Consider the following 17512-nt stretch of genomic DNA (forward strand, 5'->3'; position numbering starts at 1 on the left):
CATAAAAAACTACAATTTTAACAGTAAGTCTTTGTCTACTTCTGTTTTTGTTGTTTGTCTGTTTGGTCTAGTGACATTAATCTAGCTGCACTAATGCTAATCTCTAATGGTAGATGTGCAGAGTTTATATTACTGATGGGGGCAGGAGGAGGGTGAGCACTCATTCCACAGCAGAACACTTCCAATACCATACTGTCCTGTAGTACCTTGTTGAGATACTGGTTCAGTACTGAACCAAAATAAGTACTACAACCACTCTTTTCAGCCACATAGAGATTTTGTTTGGAGGTCTCCTGGCTCATGATTGGCCCGGCCCAGCCTAAGAGATCTGACAAAATCACACTTCAAAGGAATATGGCTACAGGCAACATTAAACAACTTCCAATTTTTAAAATCCTCATTCTAATTTCCATTTGTGCCCATTATTATCTATGTTTAGTGCTGACTCTTCGGTGCCAGACCATAGCAATGAGCTAAACACCATTTTAGATTTGTTTGTTCCATGAAACCATTAATTTCTAACTATTGATTACCTTAGTGTACTGACAAACAGCATTATGTCTAACTAACATTATTTTTAAATAATTTACATAGAATCCCAGCCATTCTATTTAAGTTAGTGACACATTTCTGATGTGTTCATATTGGATTGTATAAGATCCTACCAAGTAATCAGTTATAGCCAAAGATAAACATTTGCTGTGCAGAGAGACCTTGCTTATTTGTACTAGGATCACCTATAGCACTATGTAAATAATTAACAATTCTAGCCTCCAGGGGAACCATCTCTAGGCAAACTGTTAGTGAAAAAACTGAATTTTCGTAATGTCTACTTTGAATTTTTAGATGGGCCTGATGCTACCTCTCCTCTGACTTCCTGCCTGACCTGGCTACATTCTGCTCATTAGCCCTTCCAGTGTCCCTAGAACAGTAGAAATGTCTTTTATGCTGACATCCCAACACATTGAATTCTCACATGCGCTTTCTGAGGTGTGAGCCAGGAGAACCATTGGATCTCATTCAGTCCTGATGTGAGCAGGCCAGCAGCCTGGGTTACAGAGCCAAGATGAAAGCATAGGTCCCTGCCTCCCAAAACCAGTGGTCTCCTTGTTATGTTGTTCTTAGGGCTTGTTCATTGAAATGACCTGAGGATACGAATCAGCCAGCAAGTGTGAAAAAGCGGGACAGGAGCAATAGATGCCTATATAAGAAAAAGCCCCAAATACTGTGATGGTCCCTATAAAATAGGGACATCTGGTCACCCTACCTGATGGGCAGGGGGGAACGGGGTAATATGTCACACTAGTGGTGGAAGGCACTTAGAAAAGTAGCCAGTACCCAGCCGTTTGGGAGTTGACTCATACTCACTGCACTGCCCAGCACTCAGAGTAGGGCTCTACTGAAGCCAATGGCTGCAGGCACAAACCCCTCAGCTGCATGGGGCCCAACCTGGCTGTGAATGGGCTCAGCCCCCTGCAGCCTCAAATCGCTGGCGTGGGAATAGGCTGGGAGCCTAGGGGTGGGGTCTGGGTTCGAACTCACAGCCTCTGCTCCAGTTTAAATACTCCCCAAACGCTACTCTCAATGAAAGAGGCCGCCCCGCTCCTGCAGGGGGCGTGGAAATCCGTGATCGACGGGCGAGAGCATCAATAGCGTGGGAGAACTAGCCTAGCAACTGAACCGCTGTGCCCCCATGGGAACAAGAGGAGGCGGGATTCCGAATACCCTGCCCCCAATGGGAAAAGAGCAAGGTGGGGCTGAGGGTTTCGATCTCCCAATAGAAGAAGAGGCGGGCGAGGCTGGGAGACCCGTTGCCCAATGGAAAAAGAGGTGGGCGTGGCCCTTAGTATAGCGCTGCAATAGAAGAAGAGGTGGGCGGGGACCAGGATCCTGAGGCACCAATGGGAGCCGAGTTGGGTGGGGCTGGGTCCGCTGTCACGGTGCTGCGTGTTGGGGCAAAGCGAGGGTAGAGACTCTGGGCCACTGCGGTGCGGAGCTCGCTGCGCTGAGGGGAGGCAGCGGGGACCTAGGATCGCGGCCAGGAGCAGCGCGAGACCCAGACCCGCGCTTCGCTCGCGGCCGGAGGGACCGAGCTCTAGCCCGGGCTGGGCACCGACTCCCCCGATCCCCTGGGGAGCCCGGGCGGTGGCGCCGGGACGGGGCGTCGTGCACCTGCACTTTGGAGCCCCGCGACTGGATCCTGCTCCGGCCCGGGCTTGTCCCGTGACCCTTCCGACAACAGGAGCCTCCTCCCTTCCGTGGGCCACCCCCCGCGGCTGCTCGTCTCCATGATAGGTCGCCCCCCCTCTCCTGTGGCGATAGACGCCTGCCTGTGCTCCGTCATGACATGACGGGTGTCCCCGTTGCTCAGTAACTACCCCCGCTGGTGGGGGTGCTGGACCCCCAGCGCCACAGAGTGCGCGTCCCCACCTCCCTCGCTGCTGCTGCCTGTGTCGTGAGACAGCAGCCAGCCCCCCGTGCCTGTGTGAAGTTGGGCTGTAGCGAATGTCCCCAGGGTCACGCAGTCTGAGACCGTTCCCGGGCACCAGGTGCGTTTTCGTGTCGCAGTACATAGCCCTGCACCACCTGTTACCTCCGCCGTGCGTGGCTGGCGCCGCCTGCCCTGAGCTGCGGTGCTGTTGAACATGCCTCTGTTTGTCTCCTGTTGCTGTTTGCTGCTGCTGCTCCCACGGTGACTTTTTTTCCTCCCGGGTTCCCGTGATGGGCTCTGGGAGCTGATTCGCCGGAGAGATTTTTTTCAGGGGGTAAGGGAAAAGAGGATGAGCCACGTGGGCAGCCCAGTGAAAGCCTATGACTTCTTGCTGAAATTTCTGCTGGTGGGGGACAGCGACGTGGGCAAAGGAGAGATCCTGGCTAGCTTGCAGGATGGAGCCACTGAATCACCCTATGGCTACAACATGGGTAAGTTGGACAGAGTGCTGTACCACTCCTGCAAGTGGCTTTCGAGATGGTAGCTCGTTTCCGACTAGTTCCCTTCCCAGCCTCCGTTGTTCTGTGCTGCTAGGCTTCCCCTCCCTATGACAATGATGAACTTCTCTTCTGGAGCTTCAGTCTGCTGCTGCCTGCCTCCCTTTTAACTATGTGTGCTCAAAGGCACCGTTAGGCTATTCCAGATTTCAGCCATCAAGTTCCATTGTGAATTAGAAAACTCACAATTGAATGGGAGGCAGAGGTACTATCTGGTGCACCTAAATCCTTAGACTGATAGTTGACTGACTGTTTGAAACCTCTCCTGATATGATTGTGATGTTCCCAGGCATAGCTGGAATGGGAAGGGTGCATGGAACGTAGAGGAGGTGTGATGTTTTCCTGTGCCTGTGCTCTTGAAGAGGGGAGTAGAATCACGATTTATTTTGGTTTCAAATCCCATGCCAGCAAGTCTCCACTTCGAAACTACTTTGGGAGCTAAGACTTGAGAGACATGCTTCATCAGTGTCAAGTAGACATCACTGGTCAAAGAAGTAGGGATCATCTTACCCAAGCTGTCATAACATTTTGTTCCGTGTTCCCTGTGACCAATAAGTAAAGAGGGGCATTGAGCATTCGTAGAGTCTTCTTTATTTATAAATTAGTCATTTGCAGCAGAATGTTTTTGGGGTGTTTATTCCTCTGTGGAAGTGTTGCCGTTAAAAGCAAACCATTTTTAAGGGATGGGCTATAACACTCCGAACCAACCTCCCTTTTACAAATTCATCACATATTTAATGTGGTTGCATTTTGATATATATATTTTTTAAAAGTATAACTAAATAAGACAATGTGTATTATTTCTTTTAGCTGCAAACTCAGTAAGGAAATAAACATACAGAGTCAATATTTTAGGATTGTGTGCTAAACAGAGATTCAAGGATGTGCTCATTATAACTTTTGTGCATCACAAAAGTGTTTTTTTAATTCTTATACAAAAATACTTATTCTAAAATGAATTGTTAGTCAGCAAATGATGCACTGATTGCAAAAAGCCAAAAAGGTGGATTGCCAATTTGAGTGATTTTAAAAGTAAGGAAGGACGGAAGAAAAGGTAATGTTAAGACTGATAAGTTGCAATGAAATGTTACTTACCATATGTCAGTTTTATATTTTTGGTGTATAAAAAATTTGTGATGTCAGAACAGTGGCCCTCTAAGATGGGGTTTCTATTTGTAGTTTGTTCCTTCATTTAACCTTTTAAGGAATGAGACTGAAGAGCCCCCATCAATACCAGATATATTTGCAAAGCAGAGAATTGTGAGCTACATACAATGACTCAAAACTGAATTATGATGGGTTGTGTGTAGGCAAAATAGATGTCTTGTGTGGATTTTTTGTTTGATGTTTTGATGGAACCCAACTCCACTTCACAATTTTGCTCTTTTGTAAAGTTATGTTATATGTTAGAACTGCAGTGGTCACCTTGCAAATTTGCTGACTGCCTTAAATGACTACCATTATCTTACCTCAGGCCTACGCTACAAACTTATTTCTGTATAACTACATCACTCAGGGGTGTGAAAAATCCACATCCCTGAGTGAAGCAGTTATACTGACCTAACCCCCGGTGTAGACAGTGCTATAACAACAGGAGAACTGAGTATTTAATATCCCAGATAATATGGGCCTGACCCAAAATCCATTGAAATCAATGGAAAGATCCATACAGACTTCAGTGCTTGGTGTATCAGGCCCATACTAAGGGCTTGTCTTCTTATACAACACTGCGCCAGTGCAGTGTGCAGCTGTAACTCTTAAGTGAAGATGCTACTACACTGATGGCAGAGCTTCTCCTGTCAGCATCATTAATCCACCGGTGCGAGAGGAGGTAGCTATATCAACGAGAGAAGCTCTCCCACTGACATAATAGAATCTTCACTAACGTGCTACAATGGCACACTGCACTGGTGCAGCTGTACAGCTACAGTGCTGTACATGAAGACAAGCCCTTAGTATGGGCCTGATACACCAAGCACTGAAATCTGTATGGGGCTTTCCATTGGCTTCCATGGGTTATGAATCAGGCCCATATTATTTGGGATATTAAATACTAAGGTAATAATACCTATTTAACCAAGGCAAAATCAGCATTTTTTTCTTAAGAGCACTCATTGTATACTGTGTCTTTACATATAGAAGGCCACACTGGGCCAACACTTCCATCCCTGAATGTATCTTGGTCCTATTGGCATCCAGCGGGGGTGGGCGGGCAAAGCCCGCCCACTTCAAAAGGGCCTCCCCCCAGCCTAAGGGGAGGACCCACAGGTCTGGGACACCAAGTAATTACGGGGGACAACTAATGAAAAAACAGGATCGGGAGTGAGGTCATAGGGCTAAACGAAGGGAACCTGATGGGGACACCGAGCAGAGAACCCCGGACAATGCCCACTGCTCCTCGAAGGCGTCAAGGGAGCCAGTGGACGCCGCCCAGAGGAACTCTGCCCGGATGCGTGAGCAGACGGAGGAACGGAAATAGGCCCTACAGTCGCAGGAAATCCCGTCAGCCAACCTCCTCTCCCTGGTGTTATAGATGGCCAGTTTGGCCAGGGCCAAGAGGAGGTTGAAAAGGAGATCCCGCGACTTCGTGGGGCCACGGATGGGAAGCGTGTAGATAAAAAGGTGAGGGGAAAAGTGCAACCAAAAACGCAGAAAAATATTCAGGAGGAGCCGGAACAGGGGCTGCAACCTGGCGCACTCCAAATAAACGTGCGCCAAGGTCTTCTTCTCACCACAGAAAGGGCAGGTGCTAGGGACAGACGTGAACCGCGCCAAGTACACGCCCGTGCTCACGGCTCCGTGAAGGAGCCGCCAACTGATATCCCCGGCGGGCCTCGGGACCAGGGCAGAGTACAAGCTGGCCCACCGGGGCTCCTCACCCTCGAGAGGCGGCAGGAGGTCCCGCCATTTGTATCGGGGGCGGGACGCGAGGGTGAGGTAGTGAAGGGTATGGAGCACGAGCGAGTACAGATGTTTCTGTGGCGCGGTCTGGAACAAAACCGGCTGCAGATCATGCAGCCGGCTGGCAGTGAAAGGGTGAGGGGGCCGATTGGGTCCACGGGGCAGGGGCCCTGAATGTATCTTGGTGTAAGTAAGAGAGAATGTTGAAATAGCTCCCAGTGTCACCAATCTTGCATCAGTCAGTTTTATGTAAAGCTTTCATTGATTTTGTTTTGCTGGTAAAAATTCTCTACATTGTATAATATGACTAGCATAGTTTTCCTGTGAGTAGAGATCCTGGCAATCAAGTAATAAAAATATTCTCTTGAAGCATTTCACTAGCACTCTGAACACCTTTTGAAATCTGTTTTACGATTATTAATAATCATACACAAATGCACATAAGGCAGTAAGTTTACATATCACTTCACAAACAGATAAGACACCTTGACAAATATATGACACTCTAAATTATAAAGATTAAACAAACACAGTGGTTTGTGCCCACATAAGAGTAATAAATCAGAAGGAGAGTGAAGGAATTATTGGATATAAGAAGCATAGAATGCTTGAAGAGGTGGGCCTGAAGATGATGTGTGATTGGTGATTATTAGCAACAACAAGGGGAAAGTAACTTAAACCAGAATAGGGAAAGAAAATATTAAAGAATATTTAGATAATTTAAATGTATTTGTCAACAGGGCTAGTGCAATTCATCTTATGGTACAGTACTTAAGAAACTCGCTGAAGCAACCGTGGAACTATTTTAATGGTTATCTTTGAGAGCCAATAGAGGATGAGAAGAGAACTGGAGAAGGGCAAACTTAATACCTGTCTTTAAAAAGGAGAACAAAGAGGACCCAAGGAATTATAGAGCAGTCAGGCAACTTTGATACATAGAAAGATATTGGAAAAATTATTAAACAATCAGTTTGTAAGCACCTGGAGTGTAATAGGCTGATAAGTAATCGAGGTGGGTCCTGAGATTGGATTTGAGGGAAGAGAGGTTAGCTGATGGATCAGCTCAAAGAGGGTGTTCCTTGCGTAAAGGTGGTGTGCTAGAAGGCATGGAGAGGTTTGCGTGAAGATTACATGGGTGGAAGAGGCTCGCATTGATGGCAAAAGTAACAGAACAAAAAGCAAGGGAAGGGTATGGACAGAAAGGTCAATAATTCTGTCTTGGCCATGTTAGCTTTAAGTTGACTATGTAATCTTCAAGAGATGTCAGAGAGACAAGCTGCAGTCCAACAGTAGATATAGGGGAGAGCTGTAAGACATTGACATAAGATTGTCAAAACCAGATGGGCAGATGAGATTGCCCAGAAAGCTTGTAAAATGAGAATGGGAAGGGGCCATGTATCAAGTCCTGTGTGACTCATATGGATAAAAGAGGAGGGGACTCCAAAAGGGGCACTGAAGATATAATTAAAGAGGTAGAAGAAGAAGAACCAAGTGAGGGTAAGTCATGATGGACAAGGGAAGACCAAGGTTGTTGAGGTATTGATTGTAATGGCACATTTGATAAGTTTAAAGGTGAAGGGAGTTGGGGCAATAGTTGGCAAGAGAGGTGGGATGAAGGGTGGATTCTTTAAGGATTGGGAAAATGGATATTATGCGAGCAGCCAGCTCTCTGCAGATCACCCATGGTCCATAGGTCAGTGAGAGCACCTGTAGTTAAGTAGTCATAGTTAGTTTAGTTTCCCTGAGGTCTGTCTTTGCACTTTGTCCTGAAGAACAGATGGATTGCGAGGCTCTGAGTTGCCTTAATAGTAGGTTTAAAGAGGCATTCCATTTGTTTACATCACTCCTAAATGGTTCTCTCTTCATTAATGGGGAATTTCAAACTTAAAAACAATTCTAAAAGTCATGGTAGCTGTTCCTTTCTCAGTACTCTGAAAGAAAGCAAAGCTCTATTAGAACTGATCTACTTGCTGCTAAAACTAGGGGAGTAAATGGAAATGTTTTGAATGGTGATACATTACTGATTCTGCCTGTGCTGTATTAGAACTATCTTTGGTAAATAAAACTGCAGTGTCTTCCACTTATGTAACTAGCTTTCAGTTTATGCTCCTGAATTCCTATGAGCATTGCATGGTGGGGTTGCGGATGCAGCCTGCTGAGTTGAGTTTAAAAGTATTTCCAGGAGTGTGTCTGTGAGCAAGAAACTACTAAAACCATTGTAAAGAAATCTTAGTCCACGTGTTTTTGTTTTTTTAAATAACCCTTTTTATGTAAAGGAGAGCTCCTCTGTTGTCTAAACATCAGTGTTCTTACACGGAGGGAGGCTTGCTCATGAACTAGTGTAAATTATACCTTGCTGATGTTGTAATTGGACAGTTTTCATGACTGACATTTTCAGTGATTCACAAACAAGTGAAAGGTTGCATTATGAGTATTTTAGGTATGATTCTAATGCTCTTGCATCTGAAATGAGGGTTTATGAGGGAGAGCACAAAGAGAGGAATCCACTCATGAATGAATGTGGACCTAAGCCTTCATTTCTACAGAACATAAATCTTCATTATTAAAAAGAAGTTAGTGGGGCTGGGAGCAGTATGGCCATGCTGGAGGAGGTGCCGACAAGGGGCACTGACTCCTGGGAGTGGCAGCCCAACACACTGCTGCTTTTGCCCAGTTCCTGGTAGAGCCCGGCCGCTCTGTAGATACCAATTTATATCTGCGGATATACATTTTGTATCCACACAGGGGTCTAGTGAAGAGATGGGAGCAGCAGGGGGGTTTAAGGGGAGGGGGCGGAGCAGGAGTGGGCCTCAGGGTGGAGCAGGGGTGGAGCATGGGCAGGGCCTTGGGTCGGAATAGGGGCTGTGGCACCCCACTTCTAGGAAGCTTCTGGCGCTTCTGCCCAACCTTCCCAAATGCAGGAGTTGCACACCGTCTATGCTCGCAGTCCCAAGAAACCAGTCACATACCCCAGATCAATTGGTACCCTAGATTTTACACCAAAGACAATGCCTGTAGCCAATCCTGTAAAAAACTTTTAGAAAGTTTATTAACTAGAAAAAGGAAATGAGACATGTAGCAACCATGTAACAATTTTACATGGTTGCTGCAATATAGGAAAACAGTCTAGTGCATGCAGGCTCTAACTCATGGTAGAGGAGGCTGGGGTTGGGGCAGGATTGCAAAATCCCCTTCCTTTCCTCCCCTCACAGTAACCCTGAGGCCGATGAAGGGGTAGAATAATGAAGAGGCCTTCATTCTGCACCTTCATATCAACCAGGAGCTCTGGAAAGGAAAGAGAAGGGAGCTTTATCAGAACCATACTATCAAAGGGTTGGCATGAAAGATGGAGCATGTAAGTATGGTCCATGAAGAACTCCTTGGAGAACTCCCATTCTCCCAGAGTCAGGGATAGTGAGGGCTAGTTAGTAGGTTTAATTCTTTGGATAATACATGTCAGGTAGATTTTCCAAATCCTTCTTGAAATCAGAATTGCAATTCCCAGCAGACTGACTCTGCACTAGATTAAAAAAAAAAGCAGTCTCATCCAATAAAGAATTTAAGAGAAATTCTAGAAATTCAGGTTTATAGGGATTTAAATCTGCTTTTGAGTGTCATTAAATTATCCTTCAGAATTAAATTTAAGAGAGATAATTGCCTTTAAACTGAAACATGAAACCTCACATTTGCTGTTATTGGGTTGACCAGTATTTTGGTGTTTAGCATTTAGTTTTTATCCACTGTATTTTTAGTTTTTGCTTTCATACTAGAAAAGAGAAAACTGAATTTGCACTAAGATTGCTTGGCATGAAAATCTAATGTAATTCTCATCCAAACTTGTGTTCCTCCTAAATCCTTCTCTATGCGGAACATCAGATTTAAAATCTGAGCTTTGACTCTCTCTGCCTCTTGCTCTGTTCCCTCAATCACTGTCTCCTTTCTCCTTAATTTCATATCACATTGTCTATTATTCCCATTCCCATAACCTCCATCTGTCCTTAGATCATGGGCTTTTTGGAACAGGGACCATCATTCCTAAATGTTTGAAAAGTGCCCACCATTTAGGTGTCATTACCATTAATAAATTATTGGTGCAAGCAGTTGGCACCTGCATGGGTTGGAGGAACTGGACGATGCTGAATGGGAACCTTAATCCAAACCTATCCCTGTCATTCTTGCCTGAGTTGCTACAGATTCTTTCTACTCTCAAAACAGGACTGGAATCTGGTTTGACATTATTTTTTTTGTCATATTTTGAAGATTTTATAGACTTTTTTTGCTAATTCACTCTTTATTTCTCAGGCATATAACCTTATTGATCTTTTCCAAAATTTGATATGCAGCAACACAGAGAGAAAACTCAGGATGTCCCAATTCCCAGAACCCTTCTTAAGCCACTTGGCAGAGAAGGCATTGGCATTTCCTCCAGGCTTCAATCAACATGACACGATCTATAGCTGTTATGCAGGTCAATAGACTTTACAGACCTTGTAATGGAATCATGTTTGTATCCTCAGCTTTCATTACTAAAGGAAATAGAAGACAGACCTTCATCCTACTTAGGCAGGGTAGTCACAGGGACCCATATCTCTTCCAGCCTTGTGCAGAGACTAGTTGTTTTTTTTTTTTTTTGGCTGCTTCACTGCACACCACATTCTTCCCACTTCGACTCTTCTGTTGATCATCTATCTGTCCTGACATGGTGTAGCTTAGGTACATCGGTGTGATAGTATCTGTCTATTCCTCCAAACATTAGATGTATGCCACAGTACCATATTTCAGCACAGGGCAGGATCTTTAGACGAATGCTTCTCAACCAAATTGATCAGTAGGCTTATATTGTCTGTGCCCCCTTCAAAAGCACGGTGGTTGGTTTAAGTGGATCATTTAAATGATTAACCTTTAAAATACCTGATTTTCACGAGTATCGTTTTTATGTCTTAACTTACTTTTTCCCTAACTTACTTTTTTCAAAATGAAATGTGTCTTTGATCAAATACATTCTACATGATGTAATATTTTAGAAGAATAATGAGGTGGTAAAATCTAACACTGGTGTAGTGTTTCTTATTTCAGATTCTGTTACTAAGGCCTGGTGTACACTCGGGGGTAGGGGAGAGATCGACCTAAGATACCTCGACTTCAGCTACATTATTCTCATAGCTGAAGTTGCGTATCTTAGTTCGACTTAACTCGCGTCCTCACGGTGTGGGGTCAATTGCCGCGGCTCCCCCGTTGACTTTGCTTCCAGCTCTCACGGAGCTGGAGTTCAGCAGTTGACAGGAGAGCGATCTGGGATCGATTTATCGGCGGGTAGTGTAGACGTACCCTAAAGTCACACAAGTGACTTTAATTTGCTATTATTACACGTAGCACCTAAAGTTATTTTAACTGAAAGACACTAAAGAAAAATACAGTAGTTTTCTTTTTTTCCCCAGTTTATTTTGTGCATTCAACATCTCTCTGCATGTAGCCAATTTCAGCTTTTGTCATGTGCAGTCAGTCTCCCTGTTGCTTGTGAAGGTTTTTCACAGCTGCAAGAGAGAGAAAAACATGAGGGGAAAAGCAGTTGTAAAAACACAAAATTGGAAGGGGGCTTAGGACAGGTACACTATTGGAGAGTATCTTGAACTTTTTTAAAATTAATCAACCTTCCATCTGACTGTGTCCCATTAAACCAACTAGGAGTGAACTCTGACTCAGGCTGAATGTGGGCCAGTGTATTGGCTAATTTTTAACGTGTTGCTGGAGTCTCTTTGTTTTCAGATTTGAACTCTGAATGGAAAATATCTGAGATGATTACTGCTTTTCAAGCCAATGAACTTACTAATGTTATGTCTTCACAGCTTTAATGTGGCTGTGTAGTCACGGCACCAGTGCTGGGAGAGCTCCAGTATCTACACTGCCACTTTACAGTGCTGAAACTTGCAGCGCTCAGGGGTGTGTTTTTTTTTCACCCCCCCGAACCAGAAAGTTGCAGCACTGTAAAGTGGCAGTGTAGACAAGGCCTTAGAATGTTTTATTTGTGTCAGGCTCTCACTCGGATTCTCTAGATTGTTTTGTTTTCTGGAATTCAGGTTGAGAATTGTGAGGAAGAAATAATACTAGGTTAAATATTTACCCAATATGAGCTGGGTGTGTTTGCCTTAGGTTTTTTTTTTTATTTTTTTTAAAGAACATTTGCACTTTTACCTGGTGTGGAGAATCTACTTATGTAATAGTCTCAACATGTTTCTTTCTGGTTGGCTATTGTGAAAACCACCTAGGTGGCTGAATTTTTCATTGGGGAACCCAAAACTGTTTAGTGATTAAGTGGGTTATACACAAGTAAATAATGTTTTTTTCTCTCTCTTCTGTTTTCATCTGTTGTAATACACAAATATAGTCTAGCCAACTAATGTTAATGCAGAATTATGATTGAGAAGAAAACACTCAGTTCCAGAGTTAAGACTGAAAGTTTAACACTAACTCGCCCTGTATTCATACATCTTAATTATGGCTTATTTATTAGTATTGAAAGAAAAATGTTTAGTAGTATAATGTAATAATACAACCCATGAAATTTAATGCCCAGTCTTACATTCAGTGCCATAAATTATAACCAAGTACATACTACTTTAATGTTTGGCTTGTTTAAATGAGATCTACAAAATTGGCTCTGCATAGTTTTGAATATGAATTAATAGTCTTTAAACCTTTATTTATTATAATAGTATCTAGGAGCCTCAGTGATGGACCAGGACCACATTGTGCTAAACTATGTATGAACACAGAACAAAAAGACAGTCTCTGGCTATGTTTACACTAGAGACCTTACAGTGGCACAGCTTTACCGCTGCAGATGCATGGTCTCTCATGTAGCCGCTCTGTGCTGATGGGAGAGAGCTCTCCCACTGGCATAATTAAACCACCCCTAACACATGGCAGTAGTTATATTGGCTGGAGAGCATCTCCTGCTGACATAGTGCTGTCTACACTGATGCATTTGTCAGTGAAACTTATGTCGATCAGAGGTGGGTTTTTTATTTTTTGTTACATCCCGACCAACACAACTTTTACTTACAAAAGTGCTAGTGTAGACACAGTCTCTGCCTCACCTTTAATTTGGAGGCTTGTGGCTTTAAACATGGGTGACTTTAAACTCTCACCTAGAATCCACGTATGCTAACTCACAAAATGTTCCATCCACCCACTGCCACAATTTTCCCTTTCTTCCACATCTCAGGAAAGAGAGGAGAGTTAAGATCTCACTCATAGTTAAACCCTCTTAATACTTTACAACAGCTTGTGGCGGTGGACAAGAAGATGGTGCCTAATCTGGGCTGGGATAGGGAGGAGAGAGAAAATTGTGTTGGTAGCAGAATTTGGAGGGGCTATGTAAGCTGGATCCAATGTGCTGAAGTACAAAGGCCCTGGGCTATAACATGTACTACCCACTCTTTGTATAATTACATTCCTGTCTGACATGTTAATTAGTCTGTTAATTTGTCTGTACACTGGTCATGGGCATATATTTGTCAGCTGTCTTCAGCCGTATTGGTGCTGCTTTCATTAAAACATGGGTTTTAAACCAAAAAAGCATATCCTTAGAGAACTGGTGAGTTCTCAGGTACATGTAATGTGGAGATTGTTGAGGTTGGTAGGGGAGTCTCTGCAGGGTGAAAAAGGTGAGTCTTTAGCAACTGTGACAGGGAGGGGCAAGATTTAGAAATGTAAATACCCTAATTTCCATATAAAAGCACCTTCTGCAAGCTCAGTAATTTGTGATTGCTGTGTAGGCAGTGACACAGCTGTGATAAAAGGCGTTGAGTTTTGTTGGTGGGGCGGGCCGGGAAATGGGAGAGCTATTTATTTCTCATGAAAAATTGACTTGCTGGTTGTAGTATAACTTTAACACTTTGCTGCAACTTGAGTTGTTCACAGCTTTTGATGTTGAAACACATGGTAGAAGCAAATTCTCTCACCCTACATATAATTAACAAATGTGACAGAAGTTTGAAATAAATGTAATAAATCAATTTCAAAAGGGGATGGTAACTAAGCAATAATTGGTGAGCCAAGGGTAGAAAATATACACAGTTTAGATGGACCCATGGTATTACTTCAAAATCATAAGTGAACATTAAAATCTTGCCTGAGCATGAAGAGATGCTGGTTTCAAGACTGCTGGTAACCTACTCCATGAGGTGAAATGAGTGAGCTCAGAGTGATTCTTGTTGCAGAAATTTTATATAAAAGCTGTCCAAACAAGCAGCTAGGGTTGGATAGAGTGCCTGAGTTGGGAGGGCTGCTATCCAACACAAAGGTAACAAGACTCAGGGTAAAAAATGACTAGAGATCCTAAACCTCATAGACTTTCAATGGGACTTGGGTGACTATGTGGCTAGTTCATTTCTGCAAGTGGACTTAGGCTCCTAATTAAATTGAATGCTTTTGGAAGGTTTTACCTAGGTCTGTTCTCTTAGGGAAGAGCAGTATAAAATTATGATGAAATAAAAAAGCCACTTTGGTTTCTTTAATACAAGAAAAAACAGAATTTGATGACTTCTTCTGAAGCATTCAACATTGACCAGAGTAAGTGGATGACTTGTTAGTTTGTGTAGCCGTTCCTGTGATCCTAATTCATAAATGCACACTACATTAACGTAGCTTCAATATTGAGATTTTGAATATCCCCAAAGTCAGAAGATTCAAAGTTATGTTTCCCATAGCACCAGTAACTAGGGTCTCTCTTCACATACGCAGTATATTCTTATTCATATAGTGTGAACTTCTGTGCCTTAAATCTGCCTGTTAACCACAGTAGCTTCTGTAAAAATGCCATGCACTCTTGCAGTGCAAGTAACTAACATACTTCTCTGACTATTATATTTACTAAGGGACAACCCATCCTAAATGCTCAATTACTAAGGGACAAACTACACTCATTTCTATATTTGCTTTCTACAACTAACTGCCTGTGTAACTTTTCATGAGTGATGTACCTGAGTATTCAGTTTCTAATATCCAAAGTATATTGTTTAAATTTATCTAAATTGGGGTTATTGCAGATTATGTACCATATGTATCCTATGAGTTTATCCACAAATACAAAGTTTGTTTAAAATTTAAGCACTGTACCCAGATGTACAGACACTCTTTTCTCAACCTGTGTATTATATAATTTTAACATTAGCTCTAATAAAAATTTTAAATCTGTGGAGAGACAACCTTGTCTGTCTGTCATAAGGATGGCACCAAGCCTGTACATGGGAGGCAAGTTTGTAGAAATTTTGGTGGTGCCCAGAACCTGCCCCCCCAACTCCGCCCCCTCAAACTCCACCTCCACTTGCCTCTAAGGCTCTGGGCGGGGTTTCAGGGGGGAGGTCTGGGGTGCAGGTCCTGGGCTGGGGATTAGGGTGCTGGAGGGGTGCAGGCTTTGGGAAGGAGTTTGGGTGCTGGGTGCAGGCTCCGGGCTGGGGCACGGAGTGGGTGTGCAGGAGGGGGTGAGGACTGCAGGCTTTGGGATGGAGCTTGGGTGCAGGCTCTGGGCTGGTGGGGGGGGTGTAGGAAGGGGTGAGGGGTGCAGGCTCTGGGAGGGAGTTTGGGTGCTGGGTGCAGGCTCTGGGCTAGGGCAGGGGGTGGGTCTGCAGGAGGGGGTGAGGGGTGCAGTCTTTGGGATGGAGTTTGGGTGCAGGCTCGGCTGGGGGGAGTGTAGGAAGGAGAGGTGGTGCATGCTGGGTCAGAGGATCAGGCTGCAGGGGAATGAGGGTTGGGGCTGAGCATAAGGGGTTCATGATGCGGGGGTGCTCACAGCTGGGGCAGAGGCTCGGTGTGGAGGGATGAGGGCTCTGGCTGGGGATGAGGATTAGAGTGCAGGGGCATGAGGGCTCTGGCTGGGGATGAGGATTCGGGTGCAGGGGGATGAGGGCTCTGGCTGGGGCTGAGGATCAGGGTGCAGGGGGATGAGGGTTGGGGCTGAGGATGAGGGTTTGGGGCATTGGAGAGGCTCAGGGTTAGGGCAGAAGAGCAGGTTAAGGGCAGCCTGCCTTGCCATTAGTGGATGGCGGGTGCTAGGACCCTGGGGCAGCAGACAGCAGTTCTGCCGGGAGCCAATCTGCGAGCAGGCAAGGACGCGGTGGAGGGGGGACGCAGGGGGAGGGGTGGAAGGCGGAGGCTGGGACCCGCTCCAGGCAGGGAGGCGGTGGGGCGGGGCGGGGTGGTGGGGGGAGACCCACGGGGGCCAGGGCCGGGACCCGATCCAGGCAGGGCTGGGGGAGAGACCCAGCTCCAAATATTGCTGGAGCAGGGCACCTGGCCCTGAATATTCCTGGAGCCTGGGCACCTCGAGCCCATATAACTTGCCGCCTATGAGCCTGTATTATAAATCCAATCTTTCGCTTTGTTTATTGTAGGAGACGGAAAAGACTCTGCTAAAAATGTGGGCGATTACCATTAGGGTAGCATATAATGTAAAAAAGGAAGTAATTAGATGGTTTTGAAGTTAGTAGTTAAATTAACTAACCCTTTTCAGACTTGAAGAAATGGTTTTGGTTTCCAGAGTCCCTATACTTAACCTTTGCATGTCTCGACTGTAGTTGTCAAATGCCTGAACAAAGGGTTTTTACATCTTTAGGTATACTGTCTTAATTTATTTCTTCTAAGTAAGTTTCCCAGTATTTTTCCTAACATTGTTATTTTTATTGTATCAACCTTCACTTTAGCAACATTGGTTTCTGGATAGGTGTGAGTAAATATATGCAATGTGGCTCAGTTATGATTGCTGTGGGGAAAGCCAAACTAGTTTTCTGTAGTTCTAAAAGGACACTATAAACTTGAAAATCACATCTCCATCTGTTGTTGCAAATAGCATCTGAGATTAACAGAGAAACACTTCTCTATTTTTTTTCATCTTTACTTTGCAAGTCAGCAGCGCTTGGTGTAGTCAGTTTCACTGTTTAGTTGATGGTCAGTTGCATCGCCCTCATCCACTGCCCTGGAGTAAGGTTGCATGCAGGATATTCCTCAGGCTCTGTTTCCCAATAACTGCAGCAGTAGAACTGAAAAGGCAGCAGGTACATATGTGCACAGAAGGAAAATATTGAAAGTATTTTTAGTGGTAGTATGGTTAGGTCTGCCCAGAAATCCTTGCTGGGAAAAAAAACTTTAATAATTGCATGAGAATAGAAAAGTGTTACAAAACTTAATCCACAACAGAAATTCTGTTCTTGCTTGTCATAGATAGATTTATCAGAAAATTGAATTTTTTAATTAGTACATGAAAAATTAAAGTTGACCATATCCCTTTAAAATCTGTGACAACACTGTATGAACATAACTTCCTTGTCTCTAAACAGAAGGGAAAAGGAGAGGTGTCTATATGTGTTCACAAACTAATCTAAAATTTCTCATGCATGAAATTTGAAAGCCGCAGCCACATAACTCCAGAAGGGATTCAACAAGTCTGTCAGCCTTTTAAGGATAGATTTGGGAAGGGAGATACAAGGGGCTATGCAGTAAAGGGCATGATTAACTCAAGCTGGAGAGAGTCCTGTGGATGAAGACCCAGTGTGTTGGTATCTGGATAGCCACACTCCGTGCACAGTTGCATCAGCAAGGAAAAATGTTCCATGTGCACAATAAT

General features: G+C 44.3%; 2 protein-coding genes across 2 annotated transcripts in view; both read left to right on the plus strand.

Moving 5' to 3' along the window:
• Positions 1-1943: 1943 nt before the first annotated feature.
• Positions 1944-17512, plus strand: part of RAB40B (RAB40B, member RAS oncogene family) — a 53043-nt gene continuing 37474 nt past the window's right edge. Inside the window, exon 1 of the mRNA XM_050919427.1 lies at positions 1944-2922. Within this exon, the coding sequence (XP_050775384.1) occupies positions 2781-2922 (142 nt within the window). The 5' untranslated portion in view covers positions 1944-2780. The remainder of the gene's footprint in view (positions 2923-17512) is intronic.
• The window catches only part of WDR45B (WD repeat domain 45B), a 65645-nt gene continuing 60763 nt past the window's right edge, over positions 12631-17512 (plus strand). Inside the window, exon 1 of the mRNA XM_050919414.1 lies at positions 12631-12635. The gene's annotated coding sequence lies outside the window, so the exon portion shown is untranslated. The remainder of the gene's footprint in view (positions 12636-17512) is intronic.

The sequence above is a fragment of the Gopherus flavomarginatus genome, chromosome 12 (genome assembly GCF_025201925.1).
Source record: "Gopherus flavomarginatus isolate rGopFla2 chromosome 12, rGopFla2.mat.asm, whole genome shotgun sequence".
Taxonomy (NCBI): Eukaryota; Metazoa; Chordata; order Testudines; family Testudinidae; genus Gopherus; species Gopherus flavomarginatus.